The sequence below is a fragment of the Hippopotamus amphibius genome, chromosome X (genome assembly GCF_030028045.1).
Source record: "Hippopotamus amphibius kiboko isolate mHipAmp2 chromosome X, mHipAmp2.hap2, whole genome shotgun sequence".
Classification (NCBI taxonomy): Eukaryota; Metazoa; Chordata; class Mammalia; order Artiodactyla; family Hippopotamidae; genus Hippopotamus; species Hippopotamus amphibius.
The window spans coordinates 31980428-32002178 of record NC_080203.1 but is presented as its reverse complement, the minus strand read 5'-3'; the positions used below and the strand labels follow the sequence as shown (position 1 = coordinate 32002178).

The 21751-nt window shown below is 44.9% G+C and overlaps 1 protein-coding gene across 2 annotated transcripts in view; it reads left to right on the top strand.

The window, feature by feature from the left end:
* The window catches only part of SLC25A43 (solute carrier family 25 member 43), a 37403-nt gene extending 17429 nt beyond the window's left edge, over positions 1–19974 (top strand). Inside the window, exons 4-5 of one of the 2 annotated variants that reach the window (XM_057718810.1) lie at positions 17017–17151; positions 18675–19974. In XM_057718810.1, coding sequence (XP_057574793.1) covers positions 17017–17151; positions 18675–18851 — 312 coding nt within the window. In that variant the 3' untranslated portion in view covers positions 18852–19974. The remainder of the gene's footprint in view (positions 1–17016; positions 17152–18674) is intronic. The other variant, XM_057718811.1, reaches the window with a different exon arrangement.
* The last annotated feature ends 1777 nt before the right edge of the window (positions 19975–21751 follow it).

The following is a 21751-nucleotide window of genomic DNA, read 5'->3' as shown; positions in this document are numbered from 1 at the left end:
CCCCCTATATCAGGAGTTGCAAAATCAGATGCCAGCAGAAACTTGGAAGTAACAGGAAAGAGAGAAAGTAGGGAAACTCGAATAACGTAACACTCATCCCCTAAAGAATAAGGTTTCAGGTGCATTCGGAGCCTTCCTGGCTTTTAGCAGCATTCTGGAGCGCTAACTGCACTGTGCTCACAAAACGTGATCAGCATCTAAATATGAATTGCAGCGTGGAACAAAGTGGGCCAGGAGAGGCTGCAGCAAGTTCCTCTTCTGCAAAGGATAGATGCCACTTGGAAACATGGGCCCACTTTTCAAGGGAGCCAAAAATCCAGATTTTCATGTAAGTTCCCAATTTTTCAGTGTTGGCAACAAAAACTGTTCAGTCCTGCCTGGGCTAAACAAAACATGCCTTTTTCTGACCTCTGCTCTGTTCCAGCCTCCAATTCAATCAAAATGATCTTCACCCCCTCCCCCATCCCTCTGAAGAATAAGTGTATTTCACATTCCTGTCCCCTGTGCCTGGAGCATCTACCTCCATCTCACCTGAGATCTACCTACCTCGTGGTGACTGTCTCTTCTGAGCTACGGCAGCCCATATCTGTTGCTTTCATTTGACAAATGAGTTGGCTTTTCCTACCCCTCAAACAGCTCTCCTATCGTGATGGATAAAGGCAGGGGTTTCACCTGTGTACAACCACAAATGGGGGCGTTCCAGACTGCCTCGGAGGGGATTCGGGGGTAGGAGAATCCAAGTTAACTAACCATATGCTTTGTCGATAACTGCAAATGCTGTTTTCACTGTCACTCCCACCCCACCCCCAAGGGCATATTTTGTTCCAAAAGCTTTGTGGGTGAACAACCCCTTTTACATGATGCTCTTAGCCTATATATGCGCTCTGGTCCAGCTGGTTTATTTTCCACAGCATTTCTTCACATGCCCCGCCTTCTGCCATCTCTCCACCATTGCGGTGCGTCTCCACCCCGTCAGAGCCCCCTCCTGAAACCCTCTCTCCCCCAAGAGGAAGGAGTCTCCCCATTCTGAACAGCCGTCGCTCCCTCTCACCGTAGCTCTCAGACCCATGTCACACGATTCTTTATATTGTAATCTTATGTGTCCATTATCCCTTCTAGACTTTGAGCTCTTTCAAACGTGCGTCTTACACATTTCTATGTCCCCACAGCACGTAGCCTCATGTAGCAGGCACTTGATACTTGTTGAAAAATGAATGAAGTTCAGGGCCGGCTTCTGAGATCTCACTGCCTTGTGAGTACAGAATTGAACCTTAGCTGCCTCTGGGTGAGCCCCAAGTCTGTGTGCTCGTCCCTACCCCTATTGAAGGTAAGAACAGCCTGCCCTTTCCCCAGCCTGCTGACCTAGGGAAGCCTCAGCTTGTCCCGTCTCAAACTGCTCGCAATCCTCGCTCTGATAAGCGCTATCTCCCACCCCCTACCTCAGCTCTCTGGTTCTGTGTATCACAGCTCCAACAGCTGTTTGCCATTTCAAGATAAGTAAATATGCTAAAAGGACAGAGTAAAACAGCCTTGATGTACACCCCCTCTTCATGGCAACCTCCCACCGCTTTGAACAGTGCCTGGAAGTGCTTGACGAATCAGCATCATAGCACTTGTATTCGCTAGTTTGTTGATTTCAGTAAATGTGATATGAACGAACAGATCTAAATCTGTGCCCTCCTTTGGTGGGGAGGCTTTTGTCAGGGGTAAGGATGGGGACAAAATACATTTGGAGGAGGTAACGAAAGGAAAGTCTTCCCTGGGAATAAGAAATTGTAATCATGTGTTAATAACTACCATTCATTAGTCATGTAAGATGGACCAGGCAGTTTATCGTCCCATTCCATCCTCTATCAACCCTTTTAAGTATTGTTATTATTCCTAGTTTCTAGGTCAGGAAATAAGGCACAGAGAGGGTGACTAACTTGTCCAATAGTCACGTAGCTGGCAAGTGAGGGGCGGGGCTGAGATTGAACCCAGGTCTCCCCTTCATGCCCATGCTTTTTCCACCAGGACTACAGGGGCTTGTTCCTAAACGCTAGGTAATCGGTTAACTTTTTCTTCAGTTCTCTTGCCCCAGATGTGGGAGTAGAGGATGAGGGAGAGGAAAACCTAACCTTGAGACTTGGGAGCGCCCTGCCTCAGTTGAAAAAAAAAAGAACAGTAGTGTGCAAGCTCAGAAACAGGCACGAGGGTGGCTTTGGCCAGGGAATGGTTAACTCAAATCGAAGAAAAAAAAAAAAAACTTTGGAAAACCAGGCTGTTGGGGGCTCTGGCTTTCTTTGGTCACTGGCAGCCTGACAATGGAAGGCTTGAAGCCGGCAGATTGGAATGAGGAGCAGAGAACATTCAGCCGCCACGGACCTTTGGCCGCCACAGACTGGCCACGCTGCTCGAGGGACTGGGAAGAAGGCCCCGTCAGCTCGCTGAGCCCCTAGCAGAGCAGGTACAAAGCCCCAGGCGAGGAAAGCAGATTGTTCTCATCACACCTGCTAGGAAGCGCTAAGTGAGTTTCAGGAGTTCTGCCTAGTTCATTGTTTCTTGGTTGACATCGCGTCAGTAGGAATGGTTCTATTTGCCCAGCACAGCCAACTTGCCTGCTGGTCCTGAAGTACAAACACTGCTGGGTCCTAAGCTCTAGAGGTCATGGGAGAGGATGGGAACATTACCTTTAGTTCGTTGCATTTTTAACCCCTTGCCGTCATCTTGCTTTGGGGGCTGGCCCCTCTGGGGACTGACTTCTGCCTAAGTCGGTAGCATTGCCTTGGCATTCTGAGAAAAAAAAAGGACGTGTTTCGGATCCAGGTAGATGTCTGGACATCCCTCAGGCCAGGTGGCTTTGTTTGAGCATCATCCTTAAGGTGTAAGGAAAGGAAAAGTCTCCCCCTTTGTGCTTTCCAAAGGTGTAGAGCGCCCTAAATACTTTAGGGATGGCAGTTGTTGATCATGGAACCGAGACTATCCCCTAGAGGGCAGCCAAGGAGGGAGTAGGGAGGAGCCTTCCTAATTCCACCCGTTGTAAAATCACTCTGCCCTTTCTCCTGACCTGAGCTGGCTTACTCCTTCCAAGAGACAAAGTCTAGGAATCAAAATGGCCATCCTCTGCTAAGCAGACTTCTTTGAGCTCCAGCTAAACAATAACAGCAGCTAAGACAGGCACTCCCCTTCCCCCTGCCACCAGAATCAGGGTGAAGAGAGAGGTAGGGGAAAGGGAAAGAAAGGTCCCAGAAAAGGCCTGCTGTCAGCCAAGAAAGACCCGCAGCTGTGAACAGTCATCTGCGGCTCCTGCTGTCAGGAGATGAACGCTGGGGTCTGCTCATCCCTCCGCTGCCCTCAAGCCAGCTTTACAAATGCAGCACCAGTTTTTACCTCCTTTTCCCCACGTAGCTGCTGTTCACTTGTTTTGGACAGCTGTGTTCATCTTAAAGCTTTCGTGGGCACGCTAGCTCAGTGGTCCAGAGTGTGGGCTTTGGATGCCAGCCCTGCACCTTACTCTTTGCGTGAACTTGGGTGAGCCACGTCGCCTCTCTGAACCTCATCTTCCTCATCTGTAACACGCAGGGAGAAGCCTAGTGCTTCTGATACCCCGTAGAGAAGACTGAATTGAGTTAATGCAGATACAGAGCCGGGGACATGATAAATACTCAGTAAAGCTGAGGGACTATTTTTATTGTTCTTGAAGCATTTGCTTAAGAATCTACGCATGGCACTGAAGGCCTAATTCGAACCATCAAAGCCAGACCAGGTGTGTTTATGTGTTTCCTATGAACACTATATACACACAAATGAGCTAGCATCACAAGACCACAAAAGATCTTCCATCTCTATAGATAAAGGTGAGCAGGGATGGTAGGAGAGTGGATCATTCATTTGTTGGGTTAATTTAACAGGCGTTTACCTAGAGGCCGCTGTGTGCAGGTACTGCATATGTCTGTGTATTCCCAGCCTGCAGAAAACTGGCTTTCATGCCAGATCTTTTCCCACATCCTTCCTACCCAGTCTCACTCCCCATCAAAGTGACACTAGGGAATTCCCTGGCAGTCCAGTGGTTAGGACTCCACGCTTTCACTGCCAAGGGCCTGGGCTCCATCCCTGGGCAGGACACTTAAGATCCCGCAAGCTGCAGGGCGCGGCCAAAAAATAAAAATGAAAAATGAAATTTAAAAATGTGACAGGAAAAGTTGGCTCTTTGGCCACTGCTGCTCTGTACGCGCTCCCACGGCCTCCCTCCACTGCTCGCTTACATGCATCTCAATTGCTTTCTCAAGTCTGGCCCAGCTGCACTTTTGATTTCCCCACCGCCACCCCCAGTCGGCACACGGGAACTGTTTCTCTTCTCTTCCCAAGCAGAATACTAACCTGCTGTGCTTTTACTCACTTAACCCATGTCGGTTTTCCGAGCAGGTCCTCCGGCACCGTGGCCGGGATTGAGGGGGGGGTGGCCGGGGGCTTGTAGGCATTCAGAGGCGGGGGCAGCTGCCTACACCCACTTGTGTGGACACCCCCACCGCAGAGCTGGGCTGCTCCTCAGCTGTATGAGGATAACTCTTGGGGACCTAGCTCTGCCAAGAGAAACTTGGGCCATGTGGCTCACAGGACATAAAGTTCCTTTTACTTCAATACCATTGGATTTTTTTTTTTTTTTGGCTTGTTTGACTATTGGGGATTTGCCAAAAAACAAAAGCCTCCTACCACAACTGCCTTCCAGGCATATATGTTCTCAGATGGCTTGGGAATTGGATCACTTGGTCTTCAGATCATGTCCTGTACGGCTACAGAAGATAAAAGTTGTTTCCAAATAACAAGTGAAAGGTTCTGAGCTCCTATTTGCTCCAACTAGCAGACTCTTTTTGTTTTTGTTTTTTCTTTCGTCTCTCCTTTTAAATGCTCTTTTTTTTTTAAATTAAGACTTTAGGTTTTTTTTAGAGCAGTTTTAGGTTCACAGCAAAATTGAGAGGAAGATACAGAGATTTCCTGTATACCCTCTGCTTCCACATATGCACAGCCTCCCCCACTATCAACATCCCCCACCAGAGGGGTACCTTTGTTACAAATGATGAAGCTACACTGACCCATCATAATCACCCAAAGTCTGTAGTTTACCTTATGGTTCACTCTTGGTGTTGTACATTCTGTGGATTTGTACAAATGTATAATGATGTATATCCATCATTATAGTATACAGAGTATTTTCGCTGCCCTAAAAATCCTTTGGGCTCTGCCTGTTCATCCTCTCCCCCATACCCCTAGAAACCACTGATCTTTTTACTGTCTTCATAACTTACTTTGTCCACGATGTCACCTAGTTGGAATCATACAGTAGGTAGCACTTTCAGGTTGGCTTCTTTTACTTAATAATATGCATTTAACTTTCCTCTGTGTCTTTTTGTGGCTTGATAGCTCATTTGTTTTTCATGCTTAATAATATTTGTCTGATACCACAGTTTATCCATTCACATACTGAAGGACATCTTCTTGCTTCTAAACTTTGGCAGTGATAAACATCCGTGTGCAGGTTTGGGTGAGGACATAAGTTTTTACCTCCTTTAGGTAAATGCTAAGATCTAATCTAATCAGCACAATTGCCGGCTCCTATGGTAAGAATATATTTAGTTTTGGAAGAAACCACCAAACTGTCTTCCAAAGTAACTGTACCATTTGGCATTCCCACCAGCAATGAATGAGAGTTCCTGTTGCTCCACACCCTCACCAGCATTTGTTGCTATCAGTGTTCTGAATTTTGGCCATTCTTATTGGTGTGTAGTGGTAATTCGGTTGTTTGTTTTCTTATTGCTTAGTTTTGAGTTCTTTGTGTATGTTTTGGATAACGGTCCTTTATCAGATATGACTTTTGCCAATATTTTCTCCTAGCCTGTGGCTTGTCTTCTCATTGTCTTGATTAATGCTTTTTTAAAATTAACATTCTGCCTTTTGCATAGGTAACATATGCATATGCTACAAAATCCAAAAGGTACAGAGTATCCATTGAAAAGTAAAGCTTACCCAACCTTTGTCCCTTGGCCTCCCAGTTCTCTGCAGAGAAAACACTAGTTGTTTCCAGTTTCTTACCTGGTCGTTCCAAAGGTGGTCTATGCAAAGATACACGTAAACATACACATTTATGTTCTTTTTGCTTTTAGATCATCAGCAGCACGCCACGTATACTCTTCTGCACTGATTTTTTTCACCTAAAAAATGTATCTTGGAGACGGCACCTTACCACCTTACCAGTCCAGGGGGAGCTACCACATATTTTTAAATGGTGACATAGAATTCCATAGTATGACGTACTGTTTCTTTAACTAGCCCCCATTGATGAACATTTAGATTATTTTCAAATTGCTGCTGTTATTAACAATGCTGCAACAAACATCCTTGTAACACATACATCATTCCCCACATGGGCAAAGATATCTGTGGGGGAGATTCCTAGTAGTAGGATTGCTTTGGTCAAGGGTATATGAGTTTTACATCTTCATAAATATTGTTTTAATTATTTCAGTACTCATGGAAACAATGAACAACCTAAAATGTTGCCTCTGTTGGAAGACCTCTGGGGAGTTTATCGCAGAAACAATCAAGCACATTGCTTTGAAGTATTTATCTGTCATTCCCATCAACTGCAAATTTGTTCTTTCTTTCAGTGTATATTAAGCACGTACTGGGTGCCAGGCATCTTGGTAGACTTTGGGGATAAAAGCACAAACAAGATAGACATGGTCACTGCCCTCATGGTATTTACAGTCTGCGAGCTGGGGTGGCGGGGGGGAGACAGGAAAGAAATAATTATACACTGGATCATTACAAACTGTGTCACCTGCCATGAAAGAGAAGTACAGGGTGACCAAAAGAGTTTACTACGCTCCTGACTTAGGCTGGAGATCTGGGAAGACTTCCCTGAAGAAGTGATGTTTAGTCTGATCAGTAAGAGAGACTTACCTAGGTAGAAGGAATGGCAGGTTTGAAGTCCTAAGGGCAGGAAGGAGCGTAGAGTAGGACCAACAACGTGGATTAGAGGAGCAAGAAAGGGCCTTCAAGGTCATCTACTTCCAGCCTCTTTGCCTGACATGTGAGGAAACTAAGGTTCAAAGAACTAAAGGTCTTGGTCAATGTTATGCAGATAGTGGCAGAGCTAGGACTAGGACCCGGCTTTCTGAGATGGTGTTTGCTATAGAATGCTGCATGCCCATCCTGGCAGCTGCAGGTCTGACCTAGACACCACGGGATAGTTGCCTGGGTTTGATGAAGGGAGTATTTAAGTTCAGCGCCTTGTGGCTAGTAACCTGAAATGTTTTGTGTCTCTTTACTAGTAGGATACAGTTTGGGCACATGTCACTTTAGCATTCCAATCTCCTGGGTTGGTTTAGTCTTCAGCATACTTGTCTCTGCAAGTTCTGTTTAGTTTGGTTTTGTTTTTTTGCTTTGGCCGTGTTGTGCAGCTTGCGGTATCTTAGTTCCCCTACCAGGGATGGGACCCACGCTCTCGGCAGTGAAAGCGCAGAGTCCTAACCACTGGACTGCCAGGGAATTCCCTCTGCTCCAACTTTAAATACTAAATAATAATGATAATGGTGGTTACTAAATGTCAAATGCTGTTCTAAGCACTTTACATGTATTTCATTTAATCTTGACAACAATCCTATAAGGTAAATGTTATTATTATCCCATTTTACAGATGAGGAAATTGAGGCTCGGAAAGGTGAAGGCATTTGCTCAAAGTCCCAGAGCAAGTGAGTGGCAAAGTGAGATAGTCTAAGCAGTCTGACCTCAGGGCCCATGGGCTTTCCCCAGGCACCCTCAGTGTCAGCAGCAGGTTGGTGGGCTCAGGTCTCAGCCTGAGTTGCCTTGCGCTGTGGAGGGCCTACACCAGTGATCCTCAACCTGTCTACATATCAGACTCACGTGGGGAGCGTGCCAAAAATGCTGACGTCCAGACCTCAACCTAGGTCAGTTAAATCGCAGTCTCTGGGGGTGGATCCCAATCACTGATGGTTTTGAAAAGCTTCCCTGTTTAGTCTAATATGTAGCTAAAGGTTGAGAAGCACTGCTATATAGCCTTACCATTCCTTCTTTCTTTGGGGGTATCTTAGTTGGAGCTGCTATAACAGAAATCCACAGACCGGGTGGCTTAAACAACAAGCACTTATTTCTCACGGTTCTGGAGGCTGGAAAGCCCAAGATCAAGGTGCCAGCAGATTTGGTGTCTGGTGAGAACCCACTTCCTGATTTGAAAATGGCCACTTTCTTGCTGTGTTTCCCCCATGGTGGAATGAGAGACATTATCTCTCTTGTGTGTCTCCTTATAAGGGCACTAATCCCATTCACTACAGCTCCATCCTCATAACCTGATCACCTCCCAAAGGCCCCCACCTCCAAATACCATCACAGTGGGGGTTGGGGCTTCAACATACGAACTTTTGGGGCCCACAACATTCAGTCTAGGGGGCAACCAGCAATATGGTTTGCCTTTGTGATCTGGGTGGCTGTGTAGTATGACACTCATAGAGACATTTATTCATACCACACCATGAGCTGCAGTCTTAGCATAAAAAAGTCATTCGTGTGCGTGCTGTGGCACTCACGTTCAGGGATGATGTGCGGTAACAAGTTTGTCGAGGGCTGAGGTAGTAATCTCAGTCCTGGGCATCAGGAAACAGTGTAGCTTAGTGGGGGGAAAGTTTGAATTCAAGTCAAACAGACCCAGATTCAAGTTGATGTTTTTTTCATGCAGTCTGTGATTTGGCAGATTTATCCTTTTGCGGGCTCCATTTTGCCATCTATAAAATTGGGCTAATAAGATAATACTACTGGACTTCCTAGGTGGCGCAGTGGTTCAGAATCCGCCTGCCAATGCAGGGGACCTGGGTTTGAGCCCTGCTCTGGGAAGATCCCACATGCCACGGAGCAACTAAGCCTGTGCGCCACAACTATTGAGCCTGTGCTCTAGAGCCTGTGAGTCACAGCTACTGAGCCCGTGTGCTGCAACTATTGAAGCCCACGTGCCTAGAGGCCGTGCTTCGCAACAAGAGAAGCCACTACAATGAGGAGCCCGCACACCACAATGAAGAGTAGCCCCCGCTCACAGCAATTAGAGAAAGCCCATGTGCAGCAACAAAGACCCAGCGCAGCCAATAAATAAAATTAATTAATTAATTTTTTTTAAAAAGATAATACTAGCTATTTCATGAGGCTTCTGTGAGGATTAAATGCGCTGGCACGTGTCAAGTGCTCAGTGTAATGCCTGACATGTAACACTGTAAATATTGGCCATTATTTTACTTCATGGCCATCCATGTGACTTATTTGAACCCGATAAGCAGTTGTATTTGGGCAAAGCTACTAGTGACACTGATATTAAGGGGAATTTTGTTTGATATGTAATATGTGCCTGGTATGTGCAGTGAAGGGTACTAGACCCTGAAGAGCTGGGACAGTGAGGAAGGCCTAGAGCCTGCTCCCATGAGCTACTGGCTGGCAGCCCAGAGACTGCATCCAGATAACTCACACCAGGTAGTCTGGACCATGGCAGAGGTCTAACCAATAACTAAGGGAACACAAAACAGGAAAAGAACCTCGATTCAAACAAAGAAGCTATAAAATAATTATAAGGCCATGAAGGAAATGTGAAGACTGATTGGATACATGGTGATATTAAGGAAATATCATAGGGGTGATAATAGTATTATATATTTCTATATATGTAATATATTCTATTTTATATTTTAGAGAAGAAGCCATTGTATTTTTGAGAAATGTAATTAAATTTAAACAGATAAATTAAACTGATGTGTTGCAAGGGATAGAGATGAAAAAAGATTGTCTATGTACTGCTAATTGTTGAAGCTGGGTGGTGGAACTTTCTGTTCATTTCACTCATCTCTCTACTTTTGTATATGTTTGATATTTTCCACAATAAAAAGTTTTTTTAAAAAACAGGGACTTCCCTGGCAGTCTAGTGATTAGGATTCTGCACTTCCACTGCAGGGGCATGGCTTTGATCCCTGGTCAGGGAACTTAGATCCCACATGCTGCACAGAGCAGGCAAAGGCACACACACACACACACACACACACACACACACACACACACACGTAAATTTCCAGAAAAGGAGGGAGGAAGACAAGGGAGGAGGGAGCAAGGAAACCAGCAGTTGCAATTGCAGAATCAAGAAGTTTCAAGATGCGGTGGCATCTGACCTGACCCTGGGTGATGAGGATTTTGCCCATCAGAAAAAGTATATGTAATGTTCAGTAGATAATGGTTGTGACTGGATATAGGATTCCTGGGGTGGGGGTAGGTATTAGTCAGGTTTCTCCAGAGAAACAGAGCCCGTAGGATGTGTATATGTAGAGAGAGACAGAGATGGATTTTAGTTGCTTGGCTCACAGAATTGTGGGGGCTGACACATCTGAAATCCACAGGGTAGGCCAGCAGAGTAGAGATGTTGCAGTTCAAGTCCAAAGGCAGACTGCAGGCAGAATTCCCTCTTTCTCAGGGCACGTCAGGCTTTTTCACTCTTATTTGGATGAAGCCCACCCACATTATGAAGGGTAATTTGCTTTACTCCAAGTCTAGTGATTTATTTATGTTTTTAAGTTGAAGTGTAGCTGATTTACAATGTATTCGTTTCAGGTATACAACAAAGTGATTCAGTTTTTTATATATATATATAAATATATTCCTTTCCAGATTCTTTTTCCTTATAGGTTATTACAAAATGTTGAGTATAGTTCCTTGTGCTATGCAGTAGCTCCTGGTTAGTTATCTATGTATAGTAGAATGTATATGTTAATCCCAAACTCCTAATTTATCAAATTAACAAAGTCTAGTGATTTAAATGTTAATCTCGTCTACAAAATACCTTTACAGTAACATCCGGACTGGTATTTAACCAAATATCTGGGTACCGACGGTGGCCTAGCCAAGTTGACACATGAAACTAACCATCATTCTGTGATAGTGGGAAATGATCCTGGGAAGACAGGTGGGGGCCAAATTGTAGAGAGTTTTGAATTCTCTTAAGTTTTCTTTGGAAAGCGTTCCTTCTAGAAGATTTTCTTTGGAAAATTTGGAGTTGGTGAACATTTCTAAGCAAAGCAATGACAGCATCTGATGAGTTTTGGATGGTACCTGGCTGTCGTGTGCAGGATGGATTGGAGAGGGCAGAGACTGGAGGCAAGGGGACGAGTAAGGAAAGGAAACTCTGGCCCTTACTCAAGAGAGATGATGAGAGGTGCTAGCAGTGGAACTGAAAAGTGTCTGAAGCATAGAATGTAATGCAGGAAGGAGCAGGAGATCAGACTGAGAAGCAGGCAGAGGCCAGGTCATGGAGGGCCTAATAAACCAGATGAAAGAGTCAGGACTTCATTCTGAGGGCAACGGGGACCGCCTGAAGAGTTGAAGTCAAGGAGTAACCTGATCAGGTCACCCTGGCTGCTATGTGGGGAATAAGGGCAGATGGACGAGCTGGAAGCAGTTGTGGTGAAGGTGAAAGATGATGGTGGCTCGGACAAGGGCGATGATAGTGGGAAGAAAGAAAAGTGGACAGATTTGGGATACATTTGGAACATTGGGACTGGCTGGTGAGAGATGAAATAGCAGAAGGTGAGGGGTGACGAGAACGTAAGTGACTCCGATTTTGGGCCTGAGCAAGTAGGTCAATGGCAATGCCATTTCCTGACATGAGGACAACTAGAGACAGTCAGGGTTGGGGTGGAGTTCTGAGTGGGACATATAAAGTTTGAGGTGTTTATTAATTAGACTTTCGAGTGGAGATGCCAAGTAGGTAGTTGGTTACACGATCCTGTGGCTCAAGGGAGAGAGGAGGGCAGAGGAGAACAGAAAGAAGGCCAGTGCAGTTGAAGTGTAGTCTGTGAGCAAGAGAGTGACACAAGATGAAAGTGAAAATATGCATGGGGGGCAGGTCATGCAGGGCCTGGGCCTTCCAGTCATGTGCTACAGCCAGCTTCTACCAGCTCAGGAGAGGTGATTATTAAATTGCAGCAAATTTGGGAGCTGGTTGACCTCACAGCTGGAAGCCTGCAGTCTGCCACGATGGGAGTAGTTACACCATTGAAATCAACAAATGCTACAACTCAGGGCTTTCCCCTCCCACAAAACCAGTTGTTAAATATTTACTACTATATTACCTCTGCAGCTTACAGACAGCAGTAAGAAATTTATATTTTTTCCTAAGTGGCTTTAATAAAGCCATTAAAATATTTTAAGCAGGTGAGAAGAATGAGTTGATTTTTTTTTAAATCACTCTAGCCACTCTATAGAGAGTGAAGGCAAGGAGAGAGTGAAGACACCTCACACTGGTTAGAATGGGCATCACCAGAAAATCTACAAACAGTAAATGCTGGAGAGGGTGTGGAGAAAAGAGAACGCTCTTGCACTGTTGGTGGGAATGTAAATTGATACAGCCACAATGGAGAACAGTATGGCGGTTCCTTGCAAAACTAAAAATAGAGTTACCATATGACCCAGCAGTCCCACTGCTGGGCATATACCCAGAGAACACCATCATTCAAAAAGACACATGCACCCCAATGTTCATGCAGCCCTATTTACAATAGCCAGCACATGGAAGCAACCTAAATGTCCATCAACAGGTGAGTGGATAAAAAAGATGTGGTACATACATACAATGGAATATTACTCAGCTGTAAAAAGCAATGAAACTGGGACATTTGTAGAGACATGGATGGACCTAGAGACTGTCATACAGAGTGAAGTGAGTCAGAAAGAGAAAAACAAATATTGTATATTAACACATGTATGTGGACTATAGAAAAATGGTACAAATCAATCAGTTTGCAAGGCAGAAATAGAGACACAGAGGTAGAGAACAAACATATGGACACCAAGTGGGGAAAGCGGGGAGGGTTGGGGGGAGAATGAATTGGGAGATTGGGATACCAAATTGTACACTCTAAATATGTGCAGTTTATTGTAAAAAATTTTTAAAAAGTTAAAAAAAATGTACATATATACAATGGAATATTACTCAGCTGTAAAAAGCAATGAAACTGGGACATGTGTAGAGACATGGATGGACCTAGAGACTGTCATACAGAGTGAAGTGAGTCAGAAAGAGAAAAACAAATATTGTATATTAACACATATATGTGGACTATAGAAAAATGGTACAAGTCAACCGGTTTGCAAGGCAGAAATAGAGACACAGAGGTAGAGAACCAACATATGGACACCAAGTGGGGAAAGCGGGGAGGGTTGGGGGGGAATGAATTGGGAGATTGGGATACCAAATTGTACACTCTAAATATATGCAGTTTATTGTATGTTAACTGTATCTCAATGAAAGTTCTTAAAAAAATAAATAAAAAGCTATGGCGTAGAAATAGAAACCAGCAACAACAACAACAAAAAAAAAATCACTCCAGCCACTCTATAGAGAGTGAAGGCAAGGAGTCTCAAACTTTTTATGTCCCAAGGAGACTACTAAGGAAGCTGCTGCAGTGGTCCATGTGAGCACTGGTGGTGGCTTGGCAGTGAAGGTGGAGTGAAGGAAAGATATTTGGAAGGTTAAGTCCTAAGATTGGCTGCAGATGGCCCCTGATCCATCACAAGTTGATTATAACTGACCTGTCATATAACTCATGTAACTTGGTTAGTGTCTTCTGTTTTAGTTGTGGTAGGGGGCCTCAGGCTGCAAAATTATTACCTTGACTCATGACTGAGGGCTTTTTGCAGTTTTACTGGAAACCAGCAGAAAATAAATCTCATATTATTATTTTATAATAATACATAATATAAATATATACCTCTATATAATATATAATATTATCTCATAACAGAATAAGACAGTTAATTTCCTACATGGGCACAATCTCCTTTTTTCAATATTCCAGTCTCACAGTAGCAGGAGGAACTTCAAGTCTCGTGATTAGGCTGATTCTTTCTAAGGGAAAGGAGGCTTAATATCTGTTTGACAGCAGTTCTTTCTGGATGGGGTAAAAAGGAAAGGAGGCTGAGTCGGAACAGTGCTAAGGTAAACTCTTTAAAATAAGACATTCACCAAAGACCGCTGACCATTTTGGTTCCTGTAACTCCAGGCTGGAGGCTCAGCTTGTTCATTTCATATTCTGTTTCTCATACTCTGCTCTGTGCTTGGCTGTTACTGTACCTCAAAGGGAAGGCCTAACCCCAAAGTTCATCCTTCGCCTTGACGGAAGATGGAAATCCCTATTCCCACAGAGCTGAAATTCTAGTTGGGGGTAGGAGCAGACCAATAAAGAAAATAAATAATTACACCAACTATTAAAAGGCAGGGAAAAGATGTAGGCCTGGCCAGAATCAGTCCAGCAAGGTAATGGACACAGATGCCAGAGTGAGTGGATAGAGCAGTGAGTGGAAAGGTGGGAAGGGAAGAAGTGGAGTCAGCCAGAGTGGACAGCTAGTTCCAGAAGTGCGGGTGGAAAGGGAAAGAGAAGTGCCTTAGCAGGTGAATGGATAACCAAACCTGCACACAATGGAATACGACTCAGCAACAAAAAACAAGAAACTAGTGATGAACACAACACGCGTGACTCTCAAAGGCATAGTGCTGAGTGAAAGAAGCCTGTCTCAAAAAAGTTACATGCTGTATGTTTCCATTTATATGACATTCTCAGAGGGCAAAACTATAGAGACAGAACAGATGGGTGGTTGCCCAGGGCTGGGGGTGGGGTGATCTTGATTATAAAGATGCAGCACAGGAGAATTCTGGGGGCTGATGGAGCAGTTCTGTATCCTGATCGTGGAGGTGCTCACACAGATCTATACACATGTTAAAACTCATACAACTAACTCTACACCAAAACAAGGTAATTTTACTGTATGTTACTTGGGGAATGAGAGATTCGGCAGTGTCTAAAGGACGAAGATTGGAGGAAGGTGTCATTTTTAAGATGGGAGGGACTTGGACTTCCCTGGTGGTCCAGTGTTTAAGAATCCATGCTTCTACTGCAAGGGGCTCGGGTTTGTTCCCTAGTCAGGGAATTAAGATCTCGCGTGCCTCGTGGTGCGGCCAAAATAAGGGGAGGGAGGGTCTTGAGTTTATTCATTTGCTAAGGGGGAAAGTCAGGTCTCCTGGGAAAGGTGCCCAAGAGGAATTCAAAGGTGTGAGATCCAGGGCACCAGTGGGAGGAAAAGATAATCTGTTTTCCCTGCAAACTGGGAGGCGAGGTCCCCTGTCTAAGCCTGAGGACACAGTGTGGCGTGCGGGGCGTTGAGGGATGTGGTAAGGTTGGCCAGAGACACTAGGAGCAATGGGATAGGATGCTTCCAGGGCTTGCTCTGCAGTATGAGGGTCCAGCTCATGGAGACCTACCCCTTTGTGGATTCCTGTTCAGCGGCTTGGAGCAGAGAAGGGGTTGGTGGGGAGGAGGGACGGAGAGCAGCTGAAGGACAAAGGGCAAGGACTTTAAGACTAGGAACGAAAAGAAGGGCTGGAAGGACAAAAAAAAAAAAAAAGGATCATGAAGCCAGCAGGGAACTGGTGGCCTGGGAGACAAGGGAGAGGGCGTGTGACTAGAGGGGTTAGTGATCTGAACGATTATGGTTCATGGGCATCAGGGAGTGAGAGGGAGTGAGGGAGCTGGATGGATGAGGACACTGGTCCAAGCAGTTCTCATGTAAGATTTCAGAAGTGGAGACAGGACTAATAGGTCAGGTAAGGGATTTCACTGATATTTAGAACACTTTCTACATAATAGTTACAGCACTAGCTCCTATTTATTGATCCTTTCCATGTGCCTGACGCCGCTGAGTGCTTTGCCTGCACATCTCATTCATGCTCACAGAAGATACTGTTCTTACTTTCTAAGTAAAGAAACTGAGGCTCAGAAGGGTTAGGTGGGTTGCCCAGGGTCACATGGCCAGTAAGTGGAGCAGCCATGGACTAGAACCTGACCTGTCTGACTCCAGAGTTGATGCTTTTCTGACTCTTATACTCTACTGCCTCTCCCACACGGAAAAGCTTGATTCCATTGCAATAAAATGCTATAGTAGCCTCAACTAGACATTTCAGAAATGAACCGAAGTAGGTGCACAGCTTGATGTAAACTTGTCACCATTTCTGAAAGCCAGTTATGAGGGGCTGTCCCCCCACGGTGAACGAATAGTGTCAATTTTGCATATGGATGGTATATTGAATAGTTATTTCATCTGATCATAAAATTGTTTTTCTAAAAGACAAAAAAGTTGTTTTCAGAAATGGGGCATTTTGGTGGTCAGTCAGGATGGTACTACGGGTGGTGATAAAATCCATCAGGTGGCCAAGGGAGTGGGTGGCCAAAGAGGTGTAAAGGTGAGGCTCACTGAAGCCGAGGCCTAGAAACTAGGTATGGGATGGCTTGTGACTACAGATGCCGAAGTTCCCTATGATGGTAGTGAGTGTGGAAGAGGGAGAGCTACCAGGTGTCATAGGCCTCAGTGAATGTGGAAGAGTGGCCGGGAGGCCAGTGGCTGAGAGCTGGGACCAGGAGTGTGGTTCAGTGGCGCGAGCCCCAGCTGAGAGCTTTTGGCATGAGAGTGGTGGAGTCAGCGTCTAGGAACAGAAAGCGGGAGTTGGAAGAACGCCCTTTCCTCTGCTCCCCACCTTGGGACATCTGCGATGTGTAGAAATGAGCAGCCCCCACTTAAGAACTTCACAGCGGAGGGATTGGTTAAGGCAAGGAAACAGAAAGCACTTAAAAAAGATTAAGGGCCTGGGAGGTCTACCACATCCAGAGGGCATAGGTTGGGAGGCAGTGCTAAGTGTGAAGTTGAGTCTGTCCCAAATGGCTTCTCCCTTCCAAGAAAAAAATTGCCACAAATATGTGAATGGGGTGTCATGGCTTTACTGCATGTTAATATTCCTTCTAAGCCCACAGAACAGGTAGAGCCCCACGGCAGCCATTCTTTATCATCATCTTGGCCAGGACATTGCATCCCGAGCCTGGACTTGAGACCTTGGCTACTTGACTACAACCGTGACTAAATCGCCTCATCCCACCTTCTGTTTCCTGTCAGGCTCAGAGCCCCTACCTTCCCCACTGTGGAGGAGTAGATGTCCATTTCTCAGGTGCAGTGGACTGCTTCCGGCAGATAGTGAAAGCCCAGGGGGTCCTGGGGCTCTGGAATGGATTGGCAGCCAACTTACTGAAGGTGAGAGGAGTGGTCCGTCTACTGCTTGTCTGCCTCTTCCGCTTCCACCCTGTTCTGTGCCTTTGCTGCTCCCCCTACGGTTTGCATGGAAACATCTCCTCTAGCATAAGGCCTGTGAATGCAGGCTGGCTGTCAGCCCTGAAGGGTGGGGACGCTGTGCAGTGTTGGGGCATCTGACACCCCATCCCAAGAGGAGCTGAGCATTTAGTGTGAAGGTTCCCAGCACGCGGGTTCATGGACTCCTAAAGGGAACTTAACCCCCATCCTAAAATTGTATGCAAAAATGTGTCGATATGGGCATATGTGCGTCTCTCTGGGGAGAGGATCCAAAGCTTTCATCATTTTCCCAAAGAACTCCATGACCAAAAAAAAAAAAAAAAACAAAAGGTTAAGAACTGTGGACTAGGGGCTTCCTAGGTGGCGCAGTGGTTAAGAATCTGCCTGCCAATGCAGGGGACACAGGTTCGATCCCTGCTCCAGGAAGATCCCACGTGCCTCGGAGCAACTAAGCCCGTGTGCCAAAAAAAACAAAAACAAAAACAAAAAAAAAAGAACTGTGGACTAAACCTGCACTAGTTGACATATAAATGATTCCTGATTCCAGTCGAGACAAGCATACGTTGGGAATTCCCTGGCTATCCAGTGATTAGGACTCGGTGCTTTCACTGCCAGGCCCAAGTTCGATCCTTAGTCGGGGAACTAAGATCCTGCCAGCCGCACGCACGGCGTGGCCCAAAAAAAGGCAAGCATGTGTTGACAGACAGTGTCAGATTGTCTACATGCATATCAACCCCGCCCCGGGTTCCCCAGGGCGTGCCCCTCAATGGCTCTGCCATTCCTCTCCCCCACCCTCACCAGGCCAGCTTGCATTTTGCTATCTTCCCTGATTCCAGAGAGAATGACCATGTTGTATAGTCCACAGCCTTTATCTCAATTTATCCTGATCCAGGTTGATTGCACACGCATTGACGTTTTCTTTTAAGATTTTAACATGAATGGAATATTACTCAGCTATAAAAAGGGATGAGATGGAGCTATATGTAATGAGGTGGATAGAACTACAATCTGTCATCCAGAGTGAAGTAAGTCAGAAAGAGAAGGACAAATATTGTATGCTAACTCACATATACGGAATCTAAAAATGGTACTGATGAACTCAGTGACAAGAACAAGGAAGCAGATACAGAGAATGGACTGGAGAACTCGAGGTATGGGAGGGGGCGGGGGGTGAAGGGGAAACTGAGACGAAGCGAGAGAGTAGCACAGACATATATATACTACCAACTGTAAAATAGTCAGTGGGAAGTTGTTGTATAACAAAGGGAGTCCAACTCGAGGATGGAAGATGCCTTAGAGGACTGGGGCAGGGAGGGTGGGGGGGACTCGAGGGGGGGCGTCAAGGAAGGGAGGGAATACGGGGACATGTGTATAAAAACAGTTGATTGAACCTGGTGTACCCCCAAAAAAATAAAAAAATAATAAAAAAAAGATTTTAACATGATTTTCATTTTCTTTTTAAACAGATAGTTCCATATTTTGGAGTTATGTTTGGCACCTTTGAGTTCTGCAAGAGAATCTGTCTTTACCAAAATGGTTACATCGTGTCCCCTCTGAGCTATAAATTGACCCCAGGAGTGGATCAGAGTTTGAAGCCCCAGGAATTACGAGAATTAAAGAAGTTCTTCAAACTGGACAACTAAAGTCTAAAAAAACCAACTCTTTAAAACTGAATGGAACTAGAGGTGCACTGGCTGAAGGCGTGTTACAATCAGAGAGAAATATAGCCTCAGAATTGTGCACACATGGAGTGACAAGAGGGTGCTCCTGTCTGCTGCTCTTGGAAATGAAAAGATGCAGCCATACCTGAGCTCCAGACTGATGGCCCTGTGAACACCTGCGCCACTGGAGGGTTTCCCAACATGACAGACTCAGGATGGCATCCCGTCAGATTTTATAACAAAACCTAGCAGTAATGAAATGTGCAATTCACACTCTCAACATAAGTAGGCAATTTACACGACACCAAAGAAAGGGCATTGCCATGACTCTTCAGAGCAACATGTAGTTGAAGTGGCTGGGCAGATACCACGCTAGGAGCTCTGCCACAGGCTCACAGCTTACACTAACCCACAACAGCCTAGTTTCACCCAGACTCACTCGAGGCTTCCCAATACTTTCGTCCTGGAACCCAATCTTTGCTGACTTCTTAGCGCACACACCATGGTGTAAATTATGCCTTATCAGAAACTAAATGAAAACATTTAACATTTAAAAGTTACTGCTGTCTAGTAGAACCAGAACCATCCTTCTTTATTTATATTTGAAGCATCCTAGGCTTAGAATCTTGTGTTTCTGGAAGGTAGTTTATACCATGACTGCTTCATTATGTCCCAGAAAACATCCTTTCGGTTAAAGTCATGTATAGTTCAAGTGGCCTGAATTCTATGCCTTTGTAACTTGCTTTGCAAGCCTACCCTGAAAATAAATTATTTAGTCAACTTAGTCTCACACCATGTCCCAGTTGCCTAGAAAAGATCAAATAGAACATTTGACATACATACATACACACACCCACACACGAAATGTAACTAAACAAAAAACACTTCAGGCTAATCATCTCTGCTAGATTTTTTTAAATCAAATTTTGGGTTTATTCCACTTTGGGGATTCTATGTCAAGTTTATGTATCTGTACCTTTTGAATAGTGCCTATCTATGCATTAAAAATTATCCAATATTAAGTTGTTAATTTATACACAGAGAGAGAAAGAGAGACTTTCAGTATGTTGAAAAGTATTTTTCCCTATTAAATTTATTTTCCAAAGAAAAATGATGTGTTGATCATTTATTACTAATTTGAGTTATAAAACCATGGCTATATATATATATACTGGCCAAAATCTTTAAACTCTCAGAAACCTGTCCTATTGAAATATATGAAAATAACTCGGGACTTCCCTGGTGGTGCAGAGGTTAAGAATCTGCCTGCCAATGCAGGGGACACAGGTTTGATCCCTGCCCCAGGAAGATCCCACATGCTGTGGAACAACGAAGCCCATGCGCCACAACTACTGAGCCCACATGCTGCAACTACTAAAGCCCACATGCCTAGAGCCTGTGCTCTGCAACGAGAAGGCACCGCAATGAGAAGCCCATGCACCGAAACAAAGAGTAGCCCCCGCTCGCTGCAGCTAGAGAAAGCTTGCTCGCAGCAATGAAGACCCAGTGCAGCCAATAAAATTAAATAAATAAATTTATTTAAAAAATAACTCATTTTTCCAACCGCTGGGGCAGACTGTTTTATGGAGAAGAGCAGTTAATACACACATGAAAATCTCATCTGTAGCCCAATCTGTTAAGAATTTAGAGGGTAGCAAATTCTTAACCCAGATTGAATCATTCGTGTTAGTTACTCTTGATTTTCCTTGAGGTGAACAACTTTTTTAAAAATTCTGAAAGCTGCAAAAAATTATTTTCAAACTCTAGTCCTGTTCCTGAAACTAACTTCTAGCTCTGTGCGTTTTCTCAGAGGTATGAAGGAAGTGTTCTGCTTCTCTGCTTTATGGCTAGCTGTGGGCACCACCAAACTGGGCTAAGTACTTTAGGAGGATTATAAAGATGTATGATGCAATATTGACCCAGGAGTAACTTTAGTCTTAAGGAACAAAACATACCTACACAGATGAAGTGACTATAATTGCAAAGCAAATATAAGCAAGGGCATGATAATGTAGCAGCAACTGTCTACAAGATTACCGGGGGGGAGGGCTTCCTAGGTGGTGCAGTGGTTAAGAATCCGCCTGCCAATGCAGGGGACACAGGTTCGATCCCTGCTCCAGGAAGATCCCACATGCCGCAGAGCAACTAAGCCCGTGTGCCAAAAAGCAACAACAACAACAAAGATTACCGAGGGGCTCCGTGTATACTTAGTGAATCAATGATTAAAGGGATAATAACAGGTGAGAGGGGCTACTGATGAGCAGGCAGTTTGGGAGGGAATGAGTCTTGAACTAAGTCTTGAAGGAAGTGAGAGGATAATAGTTGGTGAAGAACACATTGGAGGGAGAGTAGGTTGCAGGCTGAAGGCAGGGCATACCAGGTGTCACAGAGGTGGAAGGAAGCAAAAAGTATCTGGAACAGAGTGAGAAGACTGGCTTTGTGCATTCGTTCAATGACTGCTTGCACTCTGGGCACAGTGGCCCCAGAAAAGGTCCTTGCCAACATTCTAGTAAGGGTGGCAGTCAATAAAAACTAATCAACAAGTTAGGTAAGTATAGATTGTAATGTTATGAGGGGAATAAACAGGGTACTTTATTAGAGAATTACGTGGAGGGTAAGGGAAATATTTTAAATCACAGAGCCAGGAAAAGCCACTATGAGAGGTGATATTTGAAATGAGACCTGAAAAATAAGAATGAACCAACCACATAAAGAACTAGGGAGAACAGCATTCTTGGCAGGGGGTACAGAAGATGCAAAAGTGGTACTGGTAGTGGAAAAGGCTTGGTGAACAGCAAAGAAATGACCACAGCCAGAGTGTGGTGGGTAAGAATGGATGAGATGAGGTTGGGGAGAGGGCCAGATCATATGTGGCCACTTAG